The following is a 10090-nucleotide window of genomic DNA, read 5'->3' as shown; positions in this document are numbered from 1 at the left end:
CTAGTCACAGAAGTTAGGAAAAACATTCATTACATCTTCCCCTTCTCTCTGCCTCCCCCTGAGAGCTGCAGGTCTCAGCAGCTTGCCTGGGGGACAGGGATCTCTGTGGGGGGAGTGGAGGGAGCTGGCCCAGGCTGGTGTTAGTGCCTTGGGAGCACAGACCCACGCTTTGAGAGCAGTGTTACGTTTTGTCTGTAGGCTGCCCTGGGAAAGATCTAGTTGAGTGGAGGATTTCTGTTTCACACCAGGTCTGTCGCTGGGTGATGGTCACACCTCGCTGTCATCCCGCAGGGACAAGGAAGGCTGCAGGATTTGAGACAGCTGGAGGCAGCAGCTTGGCAGCAGGCAACACAGAAAGCAACACGTATCCAGACAGAAGATATGTTGCTTTTAAGGGAAAGGAGAAAAGTTGAGGAAAACAGAACCAGTGACTATGGAGAACTGAGAATGAAAAGGTGCAGTAAGGGGCTGGTGAAAACCTGAGCATGAGCTGATGGCAGTTTAGTTGCAGTGCAAGGCAGAGACAACAGTCAGCCTGGGTTTAGTCTCTAGTTTTATCAGACTAAAGTTCTTGCTTATGAAATTTAAGTTTTATCTTTCCATCAGATTTGCACCTTATTATCTTGGTGTTTGAAATCTAGTATTAAGCGCCAGCATCTAGCACGTATTTGCACGTAACCATAGAGCCAAATCCTGGGCTCTTAACTATATCTCTGACATGAGTCTCATTAGTGAGTCATTGCCATGGTAGAGAAATTGAGATTACTAGACTATCAATAGGTATTTACTTCTCTTAGTCATAGCAATGACTCACTAGCAATATAATTTTTTTCTATTAATTCCCTCTTGTATGTAGCTTTCCATTTACCTGCCACTGTGATGTTGTGAGTGGTTCATCATAACATTTTCTATTGTATGACTCAGTAGAACAAAAGACAATAGGGCAGAAATCTGTTTGTGTCATTTGCATCCAGATTTTTTGTTTTATTTCTGATTCCTTTGGTTTAAATGTATCCAATTTGATTTAAAATCCTCTGTAGCAAACGTGCACCCTGTATTTAAGAAGATAAATCATACTTTGATGTCACTTGATGTCTTAGCTTTTATAACTTCACCATTATTATAGTTAATACACATTCTTAAAATAAAGATTATTTTATTATAATAACCCTTTGGAATTCTAAAACAAGTCTTCTTTTCCCAACAAAAGGAAGAGTTTCTCCTTTAAGAACAAACTCTGCTCTGTTTTTTTCAAAGCAGTTCAGTATTACAGCGTATGGATTCTTTTCATCTTATAAAAGCTTTTGCGGTAAAGAAAGATGCAAACCAAATATTGTAAATGTATATAAAATTCCAACCACAAATTGAGTCAATCAGGCTGCACACCATGAGCTAAGAGATGGAAAATATTTTTAAAGTTTGTAATTTTTTCATCTTTCATGGGACTGAGGGTTAATTTAGATGACAAGAGAAATCAAGCTTCTTTGTTAGCAGATGAGACCTCCCTATTGGGATGGAGTAATGAGATAAAATATTAATATGTTTTTAATGGTCTTTATATACAGTTAAAGTGTTCCCGTGCACTCAGATGATCCAAACACAGGTTATTCTCTGCAACTGAGAATCAATTCTTTGCAGAAAGAGGAAGAGCTCTCTTCCACTATTAGTTTGTAATTGCGTAAGACCATGAAATATTAAATGCTGGAGATATATATCTTACATAAGATTGGTTGAATGGTTGTTAACAATAAATAGTGGTTTATTTCCCCCTCTTTTTAAGTAAAAGAATAATTTAAAATTCTTCTATTTTGAGTGAACTGCTAGATATCTTGCTGGAATATTGAAGATAACTTGATCCCACTGAAAATGCACATAGACCTTATCTTAGCATATGGATACCTCTGGGTAACAAACCCAGAAACACAAGCCTTGTTGGTAGCAGGTCATCTGCCTAAGGATCTGGGATCTGACTGTGTTGTAACTCCTGGTCAATCAGTGGTCTTCCCACTCAAAAAAATGAGTCAGTGCTGTGTTACACTCTGCCACTTACTTAAAAAATATAATAGAAGAACTAGAGTATGCTCATGCCCTATTGTTAATTTCAAAAGGGCATTATTTCAAAGTTATTGAAATGGCATGTTACTCAGAATGTAATCTTTGAAGTTTGGTGTCTTACAAAACAGCCCAGTAAGTAATGCTCTAATAAAACATTCACAAACAAGGCCTTTGTTAAACAGGACTTCAGGACGCTCGAGAGTGCTTCTTTTCATAGCCTTCTAGTGTACTGAAAAGCTGAGGCTGAGACTGCAGAAAAACACGTGAGCAGAGTTCAGGCAAGTGACATTAATGTTGTAGTAGGAGATTTGTAGGGAGAGATAAACCAGTATCTTTCATTAGACTGACCAATACAACTTAAAAAAATCCAAAACCAAACAACAAGACCACAACAATAACAAACCAAACAAATAAAACCCCCAAACCAACAAACAACAACCCCCCCCCCAAAAAAAAAAACAAACCCTAAGCTTTTGGGGTTCTGATGTTTTGTCAGACATGGCTTGTACACTCTAGCAGAGTCTAAGAGGCAGCACTGCAAACCCAGGCATTCATGCTTAACAGCCCGAAACCCACATGCTTTTTCTAGCAAGCTGCAAGAACAATTTACTAATCAACATTAGGCTCAATCCCAGACACAAGAGCCTCACAAAGCAAGTGGACCTGCGAATCGTGCCTGCTGTAACTTAGGCAGGTTTTCCTTGCTTGGATGTCACCCAGGAACCTTCCCACTTACATTGAGACAAGCCTCTAAAGTCATGCTGGGAGAGTGCTCTTAGGCAAGGCTGAGGGAAGGGAGCTGGAGAGAAACATTGGGTGTCCAGAGGCTAGATCCAGAAACAGAATTAGGTTGTTTCTTTTGAATTACCCAAAAGCTTTTGTGGATCTTTTTTTAGACTTTATCAGCTCATCTAATAAAAGACATTGTTTTCCCATGTTTCTACAATCTCGTATTCATAGACAATCATGACTACAAAGACACTTGCCTGGATGCCATTTTGTTTCTCAGACACTCACTCTGTCTTTCATAGGTAATACCCTACACTGGTTTTGTAACATGCACAGACTGATGCTGCTGTGGAGATTGCCTTTCCCCAGAGCTTCCTGCTAACCCTGGGAGGAGAGCCCAAGTGTGTGTGATAACGGGCACAGGCCTGCCTGAGCCCCGCTGTGGAGGTGTTAGTTACCTGGTGTTTTGTGATCTGCTTGGGGCACAGTCCAAAGAGCTGAGCCAGGGTCTGTGTTTGCTGTGGAAAGGGCAGAGTTTCTCATCGCATGATGAGAGAAGTAGGTCACCCAGGCCGTGAGGGGCCAGGTGGGATGAGCTGAAGGATGACAAAAAACAACAGTTCCCTGACAGTACGTGTGCTGCTATGTTTGTTAGTTGTTAGTGACATGCGCAATTTGCCATGTGTCCATCCTAAAATGAAGGTACGTTCTCTGTCCTTGCAGACTGTACAGTGCCTGGAGGAGTTTGGCTCTGGCTTATGGCTACAAAGCTCAGCCTAAACCACTCTATTGATAGTGTTTTTAGCACAGCTCTTCCTGTTGTCCTCTGCAAGGGACTCCTGAGTGATTCCCAGACAGCTGTCGAAGGCGGTGTGAATTCAAGCCATTTACAACACCATCATGGAATGAGGGCCTTCCAGCGGGAGTGCGGGTGACGCTGGGAAGCACTACTGGATGGTGATTGGGAATGGCCTCAAGTGCTCGGCTTAAGGCAGCCATGCTCCTGACTGATGTGTTGCTGTACCGCCGGGAAGCTTGAGTGGGGAGGGCAGAGCAGATTTTTCTTTACAACATTGTTGCTCTGGTTTCAGAGAAGGCTTTTACAGTTTATCTTTTCCTCTCCTCTGGCGTTCTCCCTGCTTGGGTGTTATGTCAGGTCAGGTCTTTACACAGCAGGGACTTCCTTCCTCCTCCCGTACCCTGCAAGGCAGCACTACCTTGCCCTGGCTGGCAAGGTCCTTTGGCAATGATTACTTTTTCCTCTCAGTTTCCCCGAATTTTCGCAATTCAGAGGGCTCCCTGGGTGCGAGGGGGTTAGACAAGAGCTCCCACAGCGTGCGCCTGGCCCGCAGGGATGCGGACAAGATCCCGACAATGTAAACCACAACGAAAACGTTTATTACACCTAATTTATCCACGCCATGACGGAGCCGAGGCGCCCCCCCGCGCAGGGGTAGCACGACGCTGCCCTGCCCTCTGAGGGGCGGCGGAGCTCAGGGAGGCTGCCCGCGCCACGCGTGTCTCCGGGCGGGGCGCGGAGCGGGAAGCCAATCGGGAGGAGGTGCCAGCTCCCGGGTGGGCGGTGGCGCGGGCTTCTGAGCCAATCAGATGACGCGGGAGGGGGGGGTAGGGTGTGTGTGTGAGAGGAGCGGGGCGCGCACCCGCGCTCGCGGTGCCGGGGGGCGGCCGCCGCTGGCGCGCGCGGCGGGCCGTGGGCGGGGCTGTGGGCGGGGCGGCGGCGGGGCGCGCGGCGGCGGCGGGTAAACACGGCGGCGGGGCCACGGGCAGCGCGTGCCGCTCGGCCATGGCGGCTTCTCCGGTTGAGGTGCTCGGGCTGCCCGGCGAGGAGGTGAGGCCTGCGGCCGCCGGCACGCCGCGCTGCCCCGCCGCTGGAGCGCGGGCGGCGCCTTCCCCGCAGGGCCGGGCCTCCCCTTAGGGCGGGGGTTTCCTGCGGGCCCGGCGCGGTCCGGCGTGGCGGCGGGATGGCGGGAGCGGGACTGAGGTGTGGTGTGAAGTGAGGCGTGAGGTGAAGCGGGGGCTTCGGCAGGCCCGCCCGGGAGCGGAGCAGCGCGGGGCCGGCGCTCCGTGCCCGCTCCCCTCGGCCCCGCCAGCCCCGTCCGGCTGCCGGGCAGTCAGGCGGGTGCCGTGTCCCCGGCAGCGGCATTCCTGTCTGCAGGCTGTGTTTGAGCCGTGCGAGCCTGCCGCTATGGGCGGAGAAGTTCGCGAGCGTTGGGCAACTTCCCCGTGACGGAGCTGGACGGGTGCAGCGGGGCCGCTTCTCCCCCCGCTCCGTGCCCCGGTGCTGAAGAATAAAGTCTTTGTTTCGGGCTGTCTCACAGGCAGTATTTGAACCACTGAAGCGGTGCATGGATTGAAACTGTACAAAAGATGGTTTGGGGCCTGAGCGATGGTGCTTTTCTGTGCGTTGCCATGAGCGAGAGTGTGAGCTCTAGTGAGCGTTTCAGTGGGCTTTGCAATAAACTCGTGGGTAAGTGAAGGTGGTTTCTGCAGCCGCTTCTGTCATGAGGTCCTAGCTCCTGAGCACGGGGGTCTTTGGAAGGTGGCTGGCACTGATGTACCCGTTACTGTGCTTCATGGTAGACGGGTGGAGTGGGCTTCTGCATCGTCTGTATGGCTTGTGCCTAGGGCAGGATGTTGATGGAATAGTTAACTTTATCAAGAAGGAAGAAGGTCACGTTGTTTTTTAATTGCAGGTACAGGAATACTGAAAGTTCTGTCCGTCCAAAAGCTGTTTGGTGACCTGTGTGAAATGTCAGTAATGTTGTCTTTGAGCCAACAGGATATTTCACCAAGGTGGTTTTTGATCAACGTTTTGTGTCCAGGCAGTGATGATCTCTGTGTCGATGCACACTTGTTGTCCTTAGCAGGAATTAATTTGAGTAAAACTAAGACATATTCTTCCTAGTCTGTGGTAGCATGGCTCTTTTTCTCAAGTTCTGCTTCACTTCTGGAGAACTAACTACAAAGCTCTCAAGTTGTGGGTTGGTATTTTTGGGGTGGGGTTTTTTTTTTTCATCCTAATATTTGAATTGCATTGGAGTTCTAACAGCAAATGATCCCAGCATGCTGCAAGGGTTGCGTAGCACTTCTCATTGCAAGATCCTATTTTCAGTTGCCGGTAACTTTTTGAGGCTATCTAGTTGAACTGAAACATTCCATGCCTCAGGTGTTCTTGTAACTTTATTAAACTTTGGTCAGTTTAGTTGTTTGAGAATTTTGAAATCTGGTCAAAATTGAACAATTCTGATCTTCCCTCCATCCTTTTGAACATGAACACATTCGTTTGGAACAGCTGGGGGAAGAGAGAGAAAGTTCGAATATGTAACAAATCAGCAGATCCAACTTCCTCCGTAATTCAAAAGCTTAGCCAAACTTCTGCTAGTTACAAATGTGAAACATGCCGTTTCTTTATGATCAGAGACTCTGATACTCAGTTGGTCCTTATTGGTTCACATGTAAAGAACTCAGTTTTCTTCATTGTTTTCACATGTTATTCTGCATGCACAAGTGACAAAATGAATGAACTTAGGGTTATAGGAAAACTGCTGCCAGCTGCTTTTGCCTAGGGTACTATAATGGAAACTAGGGTTCTGCCTCTCTAGATTGTATTTTTGTGTCTTCTCGGAGTTTAAATCTGGAAGATAGTGGTTTTGTGGCGAATTTGTGTATGCAGAGTCAGAAACCCAAATCATACTGAAAGTAGCATCAAAGAGTTCTCTATAAAAGCCTCCGCCACCCCTGTTTTGCAAGCTTTTCATAGTTTGTCTGCACACTGCTGCTTCCCCAGGGCTGCTCTGCGACCCATTCTACAAGATGGATTTGCTTGCGGTATGGATTAAAATTGTCTGGTAAAAAGGAAGTGGCGTTATCTGCGAAACATCTTGATTTGTTGTAGCTATTGCATATAATTATATGGTAAACGTAGTAATTGTAAATAAATGGTATAACAAAAGAAGGTGAGAAGTTGGTCTAATTGTTGAGGCAGTTGAATGCAGTGTTAGAATGTATATTTGTCCTTAATTTATCTGGTTCAGATTTTCTTCTGTAAAAGGGATATAATATCCTTTTGTCATCCATAGGACTTCTTATGACTTATTTGGATATTGAAAGAACGAGCACTAGAAGAGTCAATGGGGAAAACTAATAATTCTGTATTCAGAGCAGGGTCTATTGTTGCATACTCGGATATATCTACCTTTGCAAGCAGTTGCAAGTGTTGGTTCAGATCTGCAGGAGTGGACTAACACAATTGCTGCTGCTTTTCTTTGTCCTAGCAGTGGTAACTTTGCTGGTGCTCCTAAACATGCGTGTTGAGGTGGGTTGTCCATAACTACGGGGTTTTTGTCTGAGGGACATTCTAATACAAAACTTTCAAGTTTCTAAGACTTGGATTTCTGTGGGTTAAACACTTTGGTCAAGTGTTTTCTGACATTGAGCTGTTCACTTCCAGTTACTTTGCTTTTGTGACAATTGACTGCAATACTAAATACAGCATTACTCTAAGAGTAATTTCTGAGAGACATTTCAAAGACTGAAGAAAGAATTGTTGATATCCCAGTTAATACTCCTGTTATTTTTTTGGTTACAAAAGGAATCTCATTTTTCAGTGTTCTGCTGGGTTAAAAATATAACTGTTGAAGAACTGTCCGGAATGAAAATGTATTTATTTCTGTTTTCTATTAAAATACCTGCTTGCATTGTTGGGCTTTGGAATGGTTTTTGTTAAAATTATGCCCCTTGTCGATATTAATCTATTTCATAGCCAATTTAATTTAAAAATTTCATTGTGTCGGTGTTCTTACACTCCCAGCCTGACTTAGGGACTTTCTTATTTTGCATAGCTCTTCTTATATTGACTAAATATCATTATAAGGTAACTAGCTTTTTTTATCTGCATTGCCATTTCAGGTTTCTCAATCACTTAAGAGCTGTCCTATGTAGACCAAGTGTTCTTGTTTTCTGCAGGTCACAAGTTTTCTGATAAGCATGTGGTATTCCATTCTAGAAAGCTTTAGATGTATTTTTGTACTCCTTTAGGGTATACTTCTGGAGTAGGCTGTTTATGGTTATTTAGCTTGCTGCTGGTAAACTGAATATCTTGGATACATGGTTTGTTTCTCTGCTCCTGCACACCTTACCCCACAATCCTTTTCATATTGCTGTGTTTTGGAGATTATGCTGATGACCAGAAATCTGTTGGAGACTGACATGGCTCGTCTTCCTCTGGATTGCTTCTGATGAAAACATTAACCTTTTTTGCTTGGTATGGGGTTTTTTTTTGTTATTTATTTATTTAGGAAAATTCTGTAGGCAAATGGATAACTGCATTAGTGGACTCTTGTCTTGAACCTTTTCCTTAATTTGCAGTCGAAAAGGTGTGTTAAATACAATCTCTGGTAACAGCCAGCATTTCTTGAAGGATGAGACTTCCTTATTTATGAACACAAAATTCTCCTGTGGTATGACTAATGTTTAAGTTCTTTTAGTTAGTAAGACTGGGCTGTAACGAGCAGGTGGAAGTTAATTACTTTCATTATGTTTACAAGATTGATTAGTGTAGTTCTCTAATAGGAATCTTCCTGAGTCTAAAACTCGCTTTGCTTGCTTTGAGAGGATTTCTTCAAAGAAAAATGGTTTGGCTCTGATAGTCACCATAGAGGGTGCTTTTTGGGTTGTGAAGGAATGGTCAAGACAACAGTCTCCTTCATTATTTCCATCTTCTGGTGGAATGTTAGCATTGCCAGTTAGTATAACTCATGATGCTAACAAAAGTTATCATTGGAGGTTACCTGTCGCATGTGTGTGCCTAACTTGCAAGGTCTGAATATTGCAGGAACTACTTTCCTTCAACTAAAGCTCACCATTCTGTGGGAAATGCTTTCTTTCAAATGAGGTGGTAAGTTTTAACAGCAACTTCATTTGGTCTGTTTCTTATGCTGTCAACTTTGTTTCTATCTCCTGATGGAATTGGTCAAGCTGAATATAGAATATCTAAGTGCTCTTAGCTAGCCTGATCTTATAATTATGTGCTGGAGTTCTTTGTTTAAGATCTGAAGAATTTTATTTGAAATTCTTAGTACCTCTTTCTTTATAATATATGAGGAAGGTCTGTTTGTAAATGTGATTTTTAACGTTAGACAGGTGAGGAATGTCAGTATCTTCTGGGCTGCTTAAGGAAAAACCTTCTGTGCTAACCTCAGTGTAGGTAATGGAAGAGCCAAATCCTTAATTATTCAGACTCCGAAAGTTTTCTTTGAGATAAAAGACTGCTTATCATTCCAGTAAATGCAATTAAGGAGTATGTTTTTGTTGTGAAACACTCATACATAACTTTTATGGTCACTAATGATCTCAAGGTAAGAAAAAACAAAACCAAAAAACAAACCAACAAAAAATCCCCCAAACCCCTCGAAATAAAAAACAAACTTTTAATGCAATTTGAAAAAAGTGCTCTTGGTTGAGAGATACAGTCTAGGAAACTTGCTAAGATACAGGGTTTTTAACTTATAGCAGCACAATGGTGTTATCTGCTAAAATTGGCAGATGCAAGAAGCTATGGACTCAACTGGACTATGTAGTCAGTTTAGCTGTAAGTAATCTTTCAGTGTTGTTTTTGAGCTGCTCCTAGGCTTCAGAGCTTTTTTATGTGACGATGTCTGTCTTTAGTCAATGATTTGTGCTTGAAATACAAGCTACTAGTAGGGTAAAGCTGGGTACCTTGAGTAAGGCGTCTCACACATTTGAGAAGCATGTTATAAAAGAAACTATATATTCGTGGTGTCTATCCGTTATGCAAGTACTTATTTTTTAACAAGGTCTTGGCTTTAGTGCACTTCCACCCATGCAAGTGTCCTGACCTTTCTTGCTGTTTTATAGCTGTTCCTTAATAAGTTCAGCAGTTTGTGTAGATGTGCACTGAACACTCTATTATAGTTGATAATATCTTGTTTCTTTTTCCTCCCTTCTACTGGCTTTCTCAAGCTCAGTACATGGGATGGGAGGGATCGTTCTACATTGGATGTAGAACACATCCAGCCCATTGAACAGCCCTTCCTTTTTAGGCCAGGCTATTTACTGATTTCAGTTTTGAACTTCCAAACTCTTCGTATGTTTATTTCAGCTTGCCTTATCTGCACATACCCAAATCTGAATTTTCTGTTATCTCTGTACACTATGTGCAGGCATGATATGAAGCTTAAGAAAGCCTTAAAATGTAATTCTAGATATTACCAGAATCTTCAAAGGTGATGCTGCTGTACAGTTTTATCGTTGTAATATCTTTCGA

General features: G+C 43.6%; 1 protein-coding gene across 1 annotated transcript in view; it reads left to right on the top strand.

Moving 5' to 3' along the window:
- The first annotated feature begins 4449 nt into the window (after positions 1–4449).
- The window catches only part of NEDD4 (NEDD4 E3 ubiquitin protein ligase), a 59229-nt gene continuing 53588 nt past the window's right edge, over positions 4450–10090 (top strand). The window contains exon 1 of the mRNA XM_030497134.1: positions 4450–4633. Coding sequence (XP_030352994.1) covers positions 4589–4633 — 45 coding nt within the window. The 5' untranslated portion in view covers positions 4450–4588. The remainder of the gene's footprint in view (positions 4634–10090) is intronic.

This window comes from Strigops habroptila, chromosome 9, assembly GCF_004027225.2.
Source record: "Strigops habroptila isolate Jane chromosome 9, bStrHab1.2.pri, whole genome shotgun sequence".
Lineage (NCBI taxonomy): Eukaryota > Metazoa > Chordata > Aves > Psittaciformes > Psittacidae > Strigops > Strigops habroptila.
This window is presented reverse-complemented; position numbering and strand designations above follow the sequence as displayed.